Below are 16,605 nucleotides of genomic sequence, written 5' to 3'. Positions count from 1 at the left end.
TGGTTTTTAGTTTTGAAGTAGCTGTATTTCTTCTTATTGTTGTAGAGGGTGGAGAAGCATGTCTACCTATGCCTTCATCTTGGCCAGAAATCCTCAATACACTAATTTTTTATTACCTCTTTTGTTTTTGGTTTTGAAACAAAAAAATTGTTTTTTTTTTAAAGTTCTTTCTAACCATTGTAAGAATAAAATGAGGAACAGAGAGTTGGGATGGGGGCTAAATGGTCAGAGGTAAATAGACTCCAAGGAAAGAATGGGAGGCAGCCTAGCTCAGAAGTGGTCATTTAGGGGCCAATTATTTGGAGTGAGGTATGACTTAAGGTTTAATTATGACACTTCATTAAATAAGGGTCCACTGGGTAAGTATATATAAAAGGGAAAAGCTTAATTTATGTTAAAACTTTATTAAACTTGAAAAAATAAAATATAATAAAGCCCAGTAATGTGTCAAGGCAGGTTCCTACCCATCTGCAAGAGCCAATTGTTAAATTTTCAGGAATTTTGCAAGATAGTACAATGGTTGATAACTTGAAATTGGCTATAGTGGGAGTATTTACACCATGAAAATAGGCAAATTCTTCAAACTAGGCCTTCCCTCACACCAACCTCCTCCCAGCCAGAGGTGATTGTCACTAGTGCACCTGTGAGACCACTTTTTACCTGACACATATACCCAGCCAGGTACGCTCTCACCTTTCAACACTGTCATTAACAATTGTGAAGAAAGGATCACAGGTCCCTAGGACCCACAGGGCCCCAGTCACACAGAATCTGTCCCAGCACAGCCAGGCGAACACACTCAGGCACAAACAGGGTGCGAAATACAGTGTTGGTCTAGGCAGAGCCACCATCTAACAGTAGGGTTGGAGCTGAGGTTGGTGGTGAACATGCTGGAATCTCACAGATCTAAGATGAGATTCCAGTTAGGTCCTCTTGGCTAGGTGATGTTAGCCAAGTCCCTCAACACTGAGGATCAGTTTCCTCACCTTTAAAACAGGGACAAATTTGAACTTAGCAAGATAGTTTCCAGGTTTAAGTGAGAATACCAGCTAAGTGAATGTAAAGCCTCCACACCATGCCTGGTACATAGGTGCTTAATAAATGTTAGCTAATGCTACTATCACAACTCCAGGCTCACTCTCCCTGCCCAGAGCCACTTCAGCTCACTGTTCCCTCTCTATCTGAATTTTGGCACAGAAGGGCTCAGTGAGTGGCAAAAGACAAAGAAAGAAACAGGCAGCTCTGTTTTCCAGCTTTTATGGACATTAATAACATTAATAGTTCACAGACATACACACACACACACACACACACACACACACACTGCTATGTACACAGTCATTAAGTTATTAATTAGTCTCTGTATAAAATGTTGATACATTAGTATCCTGGGCTAGGCCAGATCAGTCCTTGGCATATTCACAGTAGCAGCCCCAGGGCTCGGCCCCATGGGCGGGAAGAGGGGAGCAGATGGCTGTATGAATAGCCTGCCCCAAGGTGGGCATAGGAGGTGTCCTGGGCTGCATACTCTCGTCTTTGGCTCCCTTCCTGGCACTTGGAGACCAGCTGTCAAGTGAGCAGGCAAGCAGACCCAGATTCCTCATGTGGCCTGGTGACTCAGGCCTTCTGCTTGGTGACTTCAGGCAACACATCAAGTCCTAGAGGATGCTGGCTAGCTCTGTAGAGTCTGTGTCAGAGCAGCCCGAGCTGCTGGCCTCTTCCCTGCAAGAGCCAAAGGAGATAAGTTAGAAGAATCATCCTTACCCCTCCCCTGCCCACACATGCCCTGGTCCTCTCCTAATCTTAGCCCTGCAGTCTTAGCCAGCTGTTGGGCAAGTCTAAAACACTCAGCATCTCAGCCCAGAAACTGCTGGTTGGTCCGTTCACTGTTCTTGCTACACACAAGGCACCACAAGCCCAAGGACTATGCTATTGCCTAGGCTGGCTGATGAGCTGGCAGGCCTTACTCCACCCTACCCTCTAGTCTCCCAAAGGGTAGGTCTCAGGCCACACCTGAGTACTCCATGTCAGGAGTACTGTGAAGATTGCAGGGCATGGAGTCAGAACTCCACGCCTCAAATGTAGCTCTACCGTTTATCAGCCAGGCCAGTCCCTCTTCCCAGGTTAAGCCTTAGTTTCTTCATCTACAGGGTGGGAATCATAGAACTCTGTGACACCTAGGGTTGTTGGAGGACTACAGAAGATCATGAATACACATTCTCTAAAACATACACTCCATGAGGGCAGGAACTTCTGTTTATTTCATTCACTAGAGTGATGCCTGCCACAGAGTAGGCTTCCAATAAGCGTTTGCTGAATGAATAAATGTAAAACCACTTGACACGGAACTTTGTGTTCAAGAAATATCAGCTGCCACTTACAAATTGGCAGAGGGAAGGGGTGGAGGAGGAGCCGTCCAGGGAAGGTGTGCAAGAGGAAGTCTGGACATGGCTACAGGAGGCACAGTCTGAGGACTAAGCACTAAATGATGCCTCTCCTCCACCTCCCTGTCCCCTACCGCTCTCACCTCAGAGCCTGCAGGGCCTTCTTGTTCTGCCGCCGCTTCTCCTCGTCAATGGGGTACAGCCTGAAGAGCAGCAGGCCTAGCAGGATGAGGACTATGGGAGCCATTGTCACCAGCATCTTCAATGTAAACCTGACACGTGCTGGCTGGGAGCAGCCACCGGTCTGGTACCCGGCAAAGCTGTGGGACCCAGTGGGAAGGTGAGTGGTGAGGATGGAGCATCTGGGGCCTGTACCTGTCCAGCACTGCCCCAGGCCCTCAACCCACTCACTCCAGGCTGAGGGTAGAGATGCCCAGTGAGACTCCAGAGGCGAACTTGGTGAAGAAGACGTAGAAGGAGAAGAAGATGGGCTCAGTTCCATGGGCGTGGGGCTGCTTCAGGTGGAAGTCATCGATGACATCAGGCAGCATGGACCTGTACAGAGTGCCAGCCGTGAGGACCCACTCACCTGGCAACCGCAGGCCCCTACTAGCCCATCTGGCACCTCTGGGAGCTTGCAGCCCCATGGACAAGCTCGGTGAGGAGATGGCAACTTCATGTGATTAAGGCCTCCTCCTCCATGGTGAATTAACCCCACTCCTCCAGATGCTCCACTGGGCAAGTAGCATGCAGACCAGACTTAAGCTCCCATTTTCCACCCTGATTAGGTGTTCTTTCCTGTACAACTGTATGGGAAGACTCTCCCATACTCCCAACCTGGATCCACAGAATTCTCCCACAGGAGCTTCAGAAGTGGGGGGCAGGGGACTGGGGAACATACCCGGGTGGGCCTATATACTTACCAGGGTAGTAAGAAGGCGGCTGCTACACTGATGCCAGCTGCCACAGCTACCACATATGTGACAATCAGGTTACTCTTCTGGAAGACCACCAGGATGAGAAATGGTACTGCTGACTAGGGAAGGGGGTGCAGAAAGGCGAGTCAGCTGGGAAGCTCCCACCTACAACCGCCAGCCCACGCACTACCCCTTCAGTCCCACTCACTGAGATCCCAATGTATACAGCCGTCTTCTTGCCAAACCGGGTGAGAAACCACTGCCAGATGGGAATGGTGAATGTGGCCGAGAGCTGTAGACGGAAAAGGGTGAGGGAGGTGGGTTAGAGGCATGGAACCCCTCCTGCCCTTCCCAGCCCTGCCTGAGAGCAACCAGATGACATCATCTGAGCAGTGAGGAAGTTGACTGGCATTTTTTATGGCTACCAGGGGGTTCCGAGAGCAGGTCCCAATCTCATCTCCTGCCTTCTCTGAGCACAACTGAGCCAAGGTTTCCCAAGCTCCTCGCTTCTACCTCTTTGCTCGTCATCTTCTCTACTTGAACACTTAACCCCAAACTTTCTTTTTTTTCTCCCAGTGTTATTGAGATATAATTGGCATATAACATCATATTAGTAGTTTAATGATTTGAAAGATGCACCCAAACTTGTATATTCCAACCTAAGCCATTGTAGGTCAGATCCAACCAAATGATTTTGAGAAATCTCCCTCATCTCTTCATGATCTTGGGTCAGTCTGGAAAATATCCTCTGACTCTCCTAAGAGCCATCTTGCAGTCTATGCCACTTCAGCCCAGGCTGCCTACCCACCCTCGGGGCCCCACACGCACCATGATGGCCAGGAGCAGGTTCTGGAATTCGTTGCGGAAGCCCAAGGTGTAGGTGCAAAACAAGGCAAAGTTACCCTCCACCAGCTGGGAGATGGGGCAAGAGAGGGAGGAGGAAACACAAGGAAGGATGTGATATTGGGGCTGAGCCTCCCCAAGACATTTCCTAAGCTCCAGGGAACCTCTGCTTACCCACATCCCCCAATTCCACCTCTCTCAAGCTTGTCACAGCCTGAGTCCTTCGCCAACCCCACCCCCCTAGGCTGAACGCGTCAGGCCCCCACTCACCATGAAAGCCAGGGAGGTGAAGAGGAAGGCGGCAATAAGCTTGACATACGGGCCATGGCTCATGACCAGCCGGAGACCCCGAAAGAAGGACATTGGCTCAGCCTGTTGAGTCTCATAGGGTTCTGGGGGCCAGAGGGGACCGTAAAGAAGGAGCAGAAGCCCCTCCCAAAGCCTGAGGCCCAGGCAGAGGGACAAGGTCATCCTGTGCTGGGGCGTGCACCCCACTCCTCCCTTGGGGCTTCTTACCTCTCTGCTCCTTCACGCCCAAGACCAGAATAATTGCACAGATGACATAGATAGAGGCAATGACCCCTGCCGCCAGCATGTATGCATTTTTCTACGAAGGAGGATAAAGGCAACAGAGAGAGACAGTCAGTCTGGTCTCATCCCAATTCAGCACCTCCACTCAATGACCCTGGACCTGTCCCTTCTACTCTGAGGTCTCACTGTCTCCTTCTGTGAAATGGGAGCATTGTCCTGAGCCTGCTGCTGTTTCCTCGGGCTGGGCAAAGTCCAGTGGAACAAAATGTTAAAGGAGCCCAGCTGTGGAGTCTGAGAAGCCAGTTAAATCTCCCCAAATCTGGTTTGTACAACTCCCTAGCTGTCACCCTGGGAAAATTATTTAGCCTCTCTATGCTTCAATTTCCTTATCTACAAAATGGGCACAGTAATAGTTTATATATCAAATGCCCAACATTTAACAAACACTAGCTATTATTAGCATTTTGAGGATGACTGCAAACCATCCCATGGTTCCTCATCTCCCCAAACCCCTGCCCTGACAGGGGCCTCACCGTTTCTCTGAGCGAGGTGCTGCTGTGTGTGTGGTTGGCACCTTCCGACGCCACTGCTGAACCATTGGGGTCCAGAAGACAAGGCATATCCGCTTGGCCTATGATTTGCCCTTGGATCGCTGTGCCCAGTACTGTGCCCAGGACCTCCACAGTCATCCCTGGGCAGTGAAAAGGAACTCCTTTGGAGGGGACCCAGGCTTGTGGACCCCCAGGAAGATAGGTCAGATGAGTAGAGGCCCAGTTCTAGCCCCAGATGATGGTAGCAGCTCCAAGTAGGATGGCTGTAGGATGGTGGGGCAGATGGCACATTGGCCTTAACTCATGGCCTTGTTGTGTGTGACCTCTGGCTAGTCCCTGTGTCTCTCTGGTCTTACCAGAGCCATAAGGGGATTGAGTTACTTTTAAGATGGTTTCATACCCACTCCCAGCAAGGGAAGAAAGGAGGCAGGAGGGTCAGGGAGCAGGGGACCCAGGATTCCTGGTGGGTGCAGTCAGTGGGCTAGGGAGACTTACGGTAGGCAGTGGCCGAATCCCGCTCACTCTGTTCTGTGCTGATGAACATGGTGAGAGCTGAGTAGGGAACGTGGAAACACTGTCATGGAAGAGAGGCCCTCGGCCAGTCAGACGATGGACAGGCAGGTGTGGCTTTGGGCACCAATCCTGCAGGTGCCAGGGGACTGCCCTCACCCCTGCCCTGACAACCAGGGGAGGTGCCCACACTTACCGTGACCAGTGTCTCAAACAGGCAATAGAAAAGCAGGTACCATAGGACCTGGCCTGATAGGAAGTCAGGCACAAACCAGATGAGGAAGTAGGCAATGATGGCCAGGGGTGTGGAGAAGATGATCCTGAGGGAGGGGAGGATACATATTATACATATATATTCGGCCTTAAAAAGGAATAAAATTCTGCCCTGACTGGTGCGGCCCAATGGGTTGGGTGTCGTCCTGCAAACCTAAAGGTTGCCACCAGTTAAGATTCCTGGTCAGGGCACATGCCTGGGTTGCAGTCCAGGTCCTTGGCTGGGGGCCTGCAAGGAGCAACAGGTTGATGTTTCTCTCTAACATGGATGTTTCTCTCCCTCTCCTTCTCCCTCCATTCACCTCTCTAAAAATAAATAAAATGTTTAAAGAAAGAAAAAAAAAAAGGCCCTGGCTGGTGTGGCTCAGTGAATTGAGCATAGGCTTGCAAACAAAAGGATCACCAGTTTGATTCCCGGTCAGGGTACATACCTGGGTTGTGGGCCAGGTCCCCATTTGGGGGCGCATGAGAGGCAGCCACACATTGATGTTTCTCTCCCTCTCTTTTTCCCTCCCTTCCCTTCTCTCTAAAAATAAGTATATATTTTTTAAGGTAAAAAAAAAAATAAAGGAGCAAAGGAATGAAATTCTGATACATGCTACAACACAGATAAACCCTGAGACCTGATGCTAAGTGAAATAAGCTGGACACAAAAGGACAAATGCTGTACTATATTTTTATATAGTCAAGCTCAGAGACAAAAAGTAGAATGGTGGTTGTCAGGGGCTGGGGAGAAGGAGTGCATAGTTACTGCTTGATGGTATAGTTTTAGTATGGAAAGCTGAAAAAGTTCTGGAGCTGGATGGTGATAATAGTCACACAACAGTGAGAATATACTTAATGCCACTGAATTGTACACTTAAAAATTGTTAAGATGGTTAATTTTTTTACATTTTACCACAGAAGTCATATAAACATACTATGTGATGTGACTCAGTTGGTTGAGCATCGTCCCACAAACCAGGTTGCCAGTTCTATTCCCAGTTAGGGCACATGCCTGGGTTGTGGGGCGTGTACTGAAAACAATCAGTCAATGTTTCTCTCCCACATTGATGTTTCCCTTTCTCCCTCAAAAAATAAAAATATCTTAAAAAAAACATATTATAAGGTGATTAATTACTATGGGTTAAAGAAATAATGCAGGTTAAATAGGGATTAGAAGAATGGGGTGCAATTCACACAATTCAGGGTAGCCTTCCTGGAGGATGTGACACTTATGCCAAGACTTGAATGAAAGGAGGGAGTTGACCTTGCAGATGTCTGAGGCAAGAGTGTGCTGGGCAAGGGGAAGTTAGTGCAAACATCCTCAGGCAGGACCCAGCAGGTATAAAGCCAGTGGAGCTGGAGTACAGTGAGTACGGGAGATGCAACTAGGACATGAGTTTGGAGAGGAAATGGGACACCAGGTCATGTAGGGCCATACAGGCCAGTGTAAGAACCATGGTTCTATTTCCTAGGGTTGAAGCAGTTTTGAGACAAATAAGTTGGTATTTAAATGTAGAACAGTGCTTGGGATACAGTAAGTGTTTGCTGTGATTATCACACCAGGAAAGCCCAGGGGGATAGTAGAGGCCCACAGCCAGGGAGCTGTGGAGACCACTGGGATGCGGAGACTTCAGGTCCGGCCCTGCTGCATCCCAGTCTCCCCATGTGACCCCGCTGACATCCCGCCTCTCATAGGGTGGCCTCGGGAACTCCAGGGAAAGTGTCTGCCGAAGTCTTCTTGATCCGAAGGGTGGATTTAAATAGTGGCTGAGGGCAGATCTGGTCTAAAACCAATGCGGAATGGGCCACAGTGCTCACGACCCCAGAAAGGCCCAGCCTCTTCCCTTACTGACAGAAGGGGTGTCGGGTCCTAGGCCTGAGGAGGGAACCAGGTGCTAACTGTGGTATGGATAGGGAGGAAGTCACATACACTACAAGGCAGCCCTTCAGCCCAGGAGTGGTCCAGTGTGCCCTCAGACAAAGGTGGTGGTACCACTCAAGAGGTATCACCCAGACACGTGAGGACGTGCACTGAGTCGGAGGCCAGCTGAAGGGCCTCAGCAACTTCACCCAGCTGGCTGCCGCACCTGTCCAGGGAGAGGCCACAGGGAGGGCCGGCCCTGTTCTCCCTCCCTGCCCTCCTTCACCCTTCCCGAATCCACATGTCTCCTCAGAGAACGAGGGCGTCAGCTTTGGTCAAACACTCCATCCTCTTCTCATGGGCAGCTGAGCAGCTGACGAGGAACCGAATGTGACTGAGAATAACCCAGGCTGCTAGGGCTTTGCGCTGGCCAGAGCGCCTGCCTCTCGTTGGCAGGGCCTCATGAGATGAGGCAGCAGAGCCCCGCCTTCCAGCAGCTGCCAGGGAGGCGGGCACAGGGCCTAGCTTCCCAGGTGGCTAGAGCTCCGAGCAGCCTGCACAGGTAAGGCAAGCTGTCCCTGCCCTCTAGCCCTGAAGTCTGGATCAAAGGCCCCAACCTGGGCCTTAGCCAGGGGCTGGCAGGATTGCGGTGGGAGGAGGGGGGCCTCGTGAGAAAGGAAGCTGTCGGGGAGAGGCAGGGGCTCTGGGAAGAGCTTTGAAGGCTGAAGGCCAGAGACCAGGTATGGACACCCCTGGGGCAGGAAGGCGCCCACTTGAGTATGGATGGGCTGGAGATGAAAGGAAATGTCCCTCCCACCACTACCAAGCAGGATGTCCTGGAGGGAACCAAAGCTCCAGCCTGTCAGGCTGTCCTATGTGTCTCCCTTTGCTGTCTGATCTGTAGAACCACCACCCCCACCTTACCAGATAGCCTGAGGCTGAGTACTGCAGGTTTTGTACCAAGGAGCCAGAGGTTACGGGTCTGATATCCCCTTGCTTAGTACTACTGCTTTCCACCCACCAGGATACATTCTGAAGGGGTGCCAAATTATGTATTACTTAATATGTGCCAGGCACTATTCTAAGTACTTTACAAAAAAAAAAAAAAAAGAAAGAAAGAACAGCCCTGACCAGTATGGCTCAGTTGGTTGGGTGTCATCCTATAAACTAAAAGGTTGCTGGTTTGATTCTCAGTCAGGGCACATGCCTTGGTTGCAGATTCAGTACCCGGTTGGGGTGCATGCGATAGGCAACCAATCGATGTTTCTCTCTCACATTGATGTCTCTTTCCCTCTCTTTCTCCCTTTCTTCCCCTCTCTCTAAAAATAAATAAAATATTTAAAAAACACACATGCACATTTAATCCGTACCACACCCTCGTAAGATAAGCATATTATGATCCCCATTTTACAGATGAAGAAACATGAGACTCAGAGATGTTAAGTGACTTGTTCAAGGTTGCACAGCTGTAAGTGGTGAAGCTGGATTTCAAAATGAGGCAGGCTGGCTCCAGAGTGTAACCTCTCAACCACTACCTAGTACTACTTCTCCCACTGTGGGAAATGACTGAGTGGGGAGAGTTAGGATTCCAGCTTCAATGAAGGGAATGGACCTTGGGAAGCAATAAGGTTTGGTGGAGAGGCAGGGGACTTGCTCAATCTGGCAATCTGGCCAACCTGGGAATGAACTGGCAGGGCACCCCAGGGCCTATGTCTGGGGTAACTGACCTCAGCTGGAATTTCAACACTAGGGTTGTTGTGTCATTCCTTCTCCTCACCCCTCAGCCTGTGACAAAGCACATGGAAAAACTGAAGGGTAGTAGACCTTCCAGGTCTGCCTTCTGCCACCTTGAAGGAGCCCCTTCTACTCACCAGGGCATAAGGCGGCCCAGCCCAGTCCAGGAGGATTTGCTAATGCAGTAGCCCACCAGGGGGTCTGTGAAGGCATCCCAGGCTCGGCCCACAAATAGGATAACGGAGGCAGAAAATGGGTCCACCTGGAATGAGGAAAGGCAAAAGACAACCCTTTCATCTTCCTACCTACCTCAACCCTCACTGGTAGGCAAAAGCAGAGGGCTCTCTCCCCACCTCAGCCAAGTCCCTGGCAGTCTGTGCTGCTCCTATTCAGGCCTTAACCATCTTCACTGGCCTTGGTAATAATGACAATAACAGTTTTCTGTTAGCAGTAGCACTGTGTGTCCTCCCCTTCACTGCCACCTTTGAAAACCTCCCATTAATGAGAATGAATCCAGAATCATTTCCTTGCCTCCTTTTCACAGCCCTGAGCTTCTAACCACCAAATACCAGAGTTAGCATTTGCTGCTTGACCAGTGGGCCTCAATTTCCCCATCTGTATAATGGGAGTTATGATCCCTATATTACAGGACTGGAATTATGACCCCTATCTTATGGTTCAAGGACAGAGAAAAAGGAACTCAGAGATGCTTTTAGAAAGTGGCCTGTCACAACCCACTTAAGCTATTCCCTCCCCCCAAACTTTCTAGGTCTGAACAGGCAGCTCCTCTGGGCCCTTTCTTACCCATCAAGGCCTTAATGTTACTATTACTCCAGGAAGCTGGAAAACTGGTGGCCTCTCCCACTGGCAGTCTCCCTAATCTCACTATTCCAACTTTAACACTTGCTACAATATAGTTTTACACTTTAGCTGTAGGTTTCTCATATTTGCACCCCATTCAGGGCCCAGCCCTGATGTCATTTGTTTTTTCTGGGGCTCAGTGTTCCTGACCTATAAATGGATACAACTAAGACGCCCTGCTTGCAAAGTCAGATATTACATTGAAAAGATGGTCAGTGTGGGAGCCCTGAGAGCCATGGTTGTTCAGCCTCCCACTCTCCCATCCAGACAAGGTGAATTCTCAGGATGCCAGGCTTCTGGCCAATGCTTCTTAAAGCACAGAGGAACCCTGCTTCACCCTAAGTATCCCTCCTAGTCAAAGACCCTGTCTTGGGGAACCCCAACTCAGTCCAACACTTGAGGGTCCCTGACATGGCTCTATTCCTCAGGTGAAAATGAGATGCACCTCATCCACATGCCTGGCATTATCCACCAATCCCAGAGCCAAGCCAGCTGACTGCTTGCTGTCCAGCTGGGGACATGGTGTGCCAGTCTCTTCTAAGAACAGTGTCACCAGCAGGCTCCGGTCTCCCTCACACCACTGCTTACTCCTCCAGACTCTGTTGCTCTTGCCAGACAAGGAGGAGTTGCCTGACCTTGCCAGCTAAGACTCCTGGGGCAGATAGACTCCCATTCCAGAACTTTCTAAAGCCTTCTTATTTCTCATCCATGGTGACTCTGACAGGCAGCAAAGTAGGGATTCCCAGTCCCATTTTACAGATGGGGAAAACTTTGGGATACTGCAGGAGCCCTGATGGTCTCAGTCCACTCACCTGAGCCACATCCAACAGGTAGATCTGCAGGAAGAACCCCAGGGCACAGCCTGTCACCTGGTAGGGGGCCCCTCCAACTGCATAGCAAAGCTTGTTGCAAATGGACAATTGTTGTTTCTTCTTTGGTTCCTTTTAGGAGGAAGAGAAAAACATGAAAAGAGACCCAAGATCCTGGCCTCTATCCTAAAAGTTTCCAGAGGCAGGACATCCTTCTAGCCACTTCTTCCAGGAGGAACAAGTTGGTCTTGACCTAATTCCACCCAGCTAGAGATAGCACTTCTCACAAGAAAAGTATTCTCTGTCCTTAGGAACCTGAAAAAGGGGAACCAATACTGAGGAAGATTCCCCTAAACCACCCTATCCTACCTACCCAACTCCACCCCCAGGTTCTTATCAGCCCACCATCCCTAAAAAATTCCCCAAGGTCTCAGTCATGCTTCTTTCCAGATTAGAAGGGGAACATGCTTCATCAGAGGACCTGTCTCTACCCAGCACCAACTGCCACAACCTGAAAATCCTCTTGCTGCCAAGAGCTGCCTAAGCCTAGTCCCAGCTCCTGCTCTGGCTCAGAGTCCAGGACCCACTTGCCTACTGGGTAAAGGCTCTAGAGAGCTATAGGGGCACAGCTGTTCCTTCCATCTGTCCCAGAGCATCCCTGGCCCCGGTGGGCAGCCAGAGTTTCAGGCAAACCTAGGAGCTGTCCTACCCTTACTTGGCTCCTAGGGGACCTTAGAGGGGAGGAAAAGCAGGGCTGGGCTCTCTGGGTGTGCCATCAGGGAGGTTGAGTTTGCCCAGGGGAAAGCAATGATTACTCATACACAGCGGCAACTTAATTGCTCACCCCTGCTCTTCCCAAGAATCAAATGATAAAATTAAAAGAAAAAGGCAGTCACTTTCCAGGCAGAAATCTATTGCCTGGGATCCCTCCCTGGGGCCACCTGATTTCATTGGGTCCTTCATTATGTCCATCCAGAGAGCTGGGAATGGTGCCGAATATCAAGATGCACAAAGTACGGGCATAAGCCCCTACACCCGCCTCCCTCCCCCCCCCCCCCCAACACACACAACCGCCTGAAGAATGCGGCTCCTTTAAGAGTGGAGTCCTTGTTCTTATGAATGAACTTGAGCGGCCGGCCCTCACACAGAGTTGAGGCAAAGCATAGGTAGGCCTGTGGGGATGGGGAGTAGAGGGTAAGAGATGGGGAACCAAGGGACCTTTCCCAGATTTCTGGGGTCTATCTAACTTCTAGAGTCTTTCTGGCTTCTAAGCCGCTGGTCACAGAAGAACGAAAAACAGCTAGCCAGAGCCGGGCACCACGTGGAGCTGCCGGCAGGGAGCTCCGCAGAGATTCGGAAACAGGGTGGACAAAAGGGGGCGCCGGCATCTACACTGCATTCCCCACCCCCCGAGCCCCCACGGCAAATCTGGGCTCTCTTCTGACCCTGGGCCCGCCTGTTACCGGATAGCCCAAGATGTTCCAGAGCCAGGCTTATCGTTCAACTGCCCCACCAGTCTGTATCTCCCAACCCCTGCCCTTTGCCCTCCACCCTGGTTGCCGGGTTCTCACCTTCACCTGGCCTGGGCGTTCACCACCTTGGAGGATGCTTGTAGGCAGCAGCCCCGCTGCAGAGCCGCCCTCAGCGCCCTCTCCTTTGGCCATGACCCGCGGGCCACGCCGCCTGGTACCGGGATGCCGGGATGCTCTTCCGCCGGCCTCCGCTCCGTCCGGGATCAAGTCGTAACCGCAGCAGCCACAGGCGCCGCCACAGTCGCCGCACACTAGTAAACCCTGCACACAGGCTGGCCAAGCAACGCTCCCCGGCAACTCCCCTCTCGCACCTCTAAAAGATTGAGCCCCGCCCTCAGAGTAGACCAATCCCGGAGCCCTGCTGCCCCTCCTCCAGCCAATCCACTGGCCCCCCGGCTCCTCCTGGCCCGCCCATCCAGTCCCAGACGCTCTGAGGTCCTGAGCCACGTTCTCTAAGGCCGGATCTTGCAACCCAGATAAAGGCCTGGAGACCCACCTGACACTCACCGGGAAACTGAGGCCGGAGGCTGAAAGTGATCTGCCCGTGGTCTCCCAGAGTGAGTTTTCCCTGAGTCCAGCCTACACCCCATGACTTCGGACCCTCCAAGCCTAGGAAAGGTAGGGAGGGAGTCAGAAGCCCCTTTAAAGTCTGGAATCACTTGAGTCTTCCTCTGCAAACCTGTAGGATGCAGCGCTGGCATTTTCTTACCTATGTCCGTCTTTCATCCTCCAAGACCTATCTTTTCCTCTCCCTGCCATTCGCATCTTTGGGGCCCTCAGCGATGGGGAGAAAGATGAGGCAGCGCACTCCGCAGTCGGTGCCCCTGCCAGCAGGGAACTCCCAAATTGTGGAAAGGAGATGCGGGACAACAACTGCTGCTACACGGTGATGATAACAGCAGCCTTTTGTGGAGAGCTTCCTCCATGCTCAACGTGATGGTATTCAGCCCTCACCACCGCCAAACGAGGGCTCCATTTTACAGTTAAAGAAAGGGAGACTCACAGATGTGGCAGAACCAGGCCCAAAAGGTTTTGTCCCATCCCAAAGCCTTCCATTTTAAGAGCCCTGCTCTATCCCTCTCAGCAAAAATTCCCAGAAGACTGAATGTGTCTTCCGAACAAGAAGGCCTGGGCATACAAAGCTACAATGGCACTTTGGGTTTAAGCAATCAAAGAAAGGTTTGAAAAAGAGTGCTGAGTAATCTGGTCCTTGAAAGAAGATGGGAGGACATTAGTCTAGAAGAGAGACCAGACATAGATGCCAGAAAACTGTTTTCTCTCACCTCTTGGTCTGTTGTGCCAACCTCATCCCAGGCAGACACTCAAAGAGGCTGGTGGAGACCAGTTCACTCATGAATGGGCTGCTGGGCAGATCCTCAAAGGCCACTCACTCCTTTTCTTCCTCCCCGTAAAATCTCTTCTTGCCAAGAGAAGATAAGAGATCTGGCTTTCCCCAGTATGGTCACACCAAGCTCCCTCATGCGCCCTAGCAGATCCCACTTTGGCACACAGCTCTTAGCCGCTGCTGAGCAGAAGACAGTCAAAGAGAGGAAACTGAGTACTGTGAAAAGGGCACAGGCTGGCCTCATAGATCCCTCCTGAGTTCTGGGACATTAGTCTATCTCTTCCCCATTCTGGTCTTGAATTGGCTGAGGTGGATTCTATGATCCCTTCCAACCCTAAAATGTTCACTCATATAGCATCACACCTAATGCAAGTGATTTGGATCCCTTGCCAGACCATGAATTCCATGAAGGTAGAAACTACATCTTTTTCACTGCTGCCATATTCCCACTGACAAGCTTGTGAACTAACTCACTGTAGGAACTTAATAAACATGTGTTCAATGATGCATACTCAGTCTTCCTTAGGTACAAGTACAAGAGGGACCCATTCGGAAAAGCCCCAGGCTCCTCCATTTGATTCTCAGTTAACCTCCCTGTGTATAAAGTAGGGATATTAAGAGTGACTACCTGATGGGGTTATTATGGCATGAAATAAGAAAATGCACAGGAAGTGCTTAGCACAAGTGCCTGGGAGCTGAGGCTGGGCTGGTCCCCGCTCCTGGCCCGATTCCAGTCTGTCAGTGTAGCAATGCAAGATTCCAGATATGGCCTGACCAAGCCAGCACAATAGGCCTATTATTTCCCCCAGTCTGGACACAACATATTGTTAATGCAGCCTAAGGCTGCTGGGCTCCAGAGCCTTTCTCTCCCATGATTAGTTCCCATCAAGTTGTGGTCAACTAAATCATTCAGATCCTTTTCACTGGAGCCTGGGGTCAAGTCAGGTCTCTCCCCCTGCCTCTGTTTTGTGTAATGTCTTGGAGCTACAGAAGGACAATGTCATCTTGCTTACTCCAGCCTGTCAAAATTGTTTTGTTGTTTTGTTTTTTAGATAAAACCCCATTCTTTTTTAAAATTTTTATTTAATTTATTAGGGTGATATTGTTTAATAAAATTATATAGGTTTCAGGCACCAATCTATAATAAATTATCTGTATGTTGTGTTTTCACCAAAATTGTTTTGAATGCTGGTTGTATTTCCCACTGTTTTTTTTCCCTCTCTAAGTTTAGGTCCAGGCTGCTCCTTGGAACTTCAACTCCGCCATGCATACTGTTGGTCAGGACAGAGCCCCATAACACATCACTACAAACACTCACTTACTATTAACCTAATCAGGGCACTGCTAGCCCAACAGTTCCCAATTATTGAGCACTCACTGTATGCTGGGCAAGCACTGGGCAAGCACCTGTCATTTACAACATCTCATTTACTTCTCACAACACCACTGAGAGGTTAGTTTTTGTTACTCCCATTTTATAGATGGTGAACCTGAGGCTAAGAGAGGGGAAGCAGGGACTAGTTTTATAACCCTAGAGTCAGGCACCTTTTTCTGTCAATGGGATTAGTAGTAAAGTTGTCACTTAGAGATGTTGTCCTCCAGGTGCATACAGTCCTGACCATGTGTCTCCATTCACCCTCTTGGTCACTCTCTTTCCTACCCTCTGACCTCCACACCACCAAGCCAGGAGCCCAAGGGGATTTGCTGAGGCTCTATTAAACTCAGGAGCCTAGAGCAGAGACCTGGGCCCATTCTTCATAGCAACATTTCATCTAGGACAGTGACAAGGGCTTCTTCCTGAGGAGCAGACAAAGAGGTCTCCACTCTGTGGTGGGAACACCCTTATGGCCATCCTTGATCCTACCTGGGTCTAGCCCGGTCTCACGGCCTAGGGTAAATAAACTTCAGAGCTCCCCCTATTGCTTTCCACGTGTCTGCACCCTCACAGGGCTCTATACCCAGCCTTGTGGTGTTCTTCATATGCCCTCGCACACTCCCCTGAAGGCCTCTGAGGGAGGTCACCAGGTCCTCTGAGCTTCCTGGGAAGCAAAGCAGCAGAATTAAGTGCAAAGATCCCAGGAGATGGATTACCAGGTTACATAGCCTATCTCTGCCATTACTTAGGGTATACTCTTGGGCAAATTAGTGAATCTCTTTGAGCTTCACTTTCCCTACCTGTCAAATGGGAATAATAATTGTACCTATCTCATAGGGTTGTCATGAGGATTAAGTGGGGTGCTTAGAACAGTGCTTGGCACATAGTAAGCAAGTGTTTATTATTATCATTATCATTATTAGTACCCTTAGGTAAAACCTCACCAAATAAGACCACTTAAGTTGGAGGAGAAAAAATTTTATATGAATGGCTAGGAGCTAGCTTTATGTCACAGGAACTTAAGGTGGTATTTCTAATAGAGTGCGATGTTGATGTTGCCAGGGCAGGATTACCAGGTAGAGCTATTGGGCTGT

At 50.1% G+C, this 16,605-nt stretch overlaps 1 protein-coding gene across 1 annotated transcript; it reads right to left on the bottom strand.

Annotated features, from left to right (window-relative positions):
- Nucleotides 1-1,305: 1,305 nt before the first annotated feature.
- Nucleotides 1,306-13,094, bottom strand: MFSD2A (MFSD2 lysolipid transporter A, lysophospholipid). Its single transcript, XM_090269181.1, has 14 exons — nucleotides 12,831-13,094; nucleotides 11,263-11,391; nucleotides 9,727-9,851; nucleotides 5,933-6,056; nucleotides 5,722-5,800; nucleotides 5,209-5,366; nucleotides 4,661-4,751; nucleotides 4,415-4,536; nucleotides 4,130-4,213; nucleotides 3,510-3,593; nucleotides 3,308-3,420; nucleotides 2,796-2,939; nucleotides 2,528-2,704; nucleotides 1,306-1,722 (listed from the first exon to the last, which is right to left on the bottom strand). The coding sequence occupies exons 1-14, from the start codon at nucleotides 12,921-12,923 to the stop codon at nucleotides 1,659-1,661; spliced, it is 1,587 nt and encodes a 528-aa protein (XP_090125307.1). The 5' UTR covers nucleotides 12,924-13,094; the 3' UTR covers nucleotides 1,306-1,658.
- Nucleotides 13,095-16,605: the final 3,511 nt, after the last annotated feature.

Source organism: Furipterus horrens, unplaced genomic scaffold (assembly GCF_987537825.1).
Source record: "Furipterus horrens unplaced genomic scaffold, mFurHor1.1.pri manual_scaffold_3, whole genome shotgun sequence".
NCBI classification, from domain to species: Eukaryota; Metazoa; Chordata; class Mammalia; order Chiroptera; family Furipteridae; genus Furipterus; species Furipterus horrens.
This window is presented reverse-complemented; position numbering and strand designations above follow the sequence as displayed.

What these genes read in the sequence shown, in the direction of transcription:
- MFSD2A (XM_090269181.1), bottom strand. Translation starts at nt 12,923, where the DNA reads ATGGCCAAAGGAGAGGGCGCTGAGGGCGGCTCTGCAGCGGGGCTGCTG. An exon ending in TGTTTGAGACACTGGTCACG is followed by an intron (nt 5,801 to 5,932) that starts GTAAGTGTGGGC and finishes CTTCCATGACAG; the next exon opens with TGTTTCCACGTTCCCTACTC. An exon ending in CTGTATACATTGGGATCTCA is followed by an intron (nt 3,421 to 3,509) that starts GTGAGTGGGACT and finishes CCCCTTCCCTAG; the next exon opens with TCAGCAGTACCATTTCTCAT.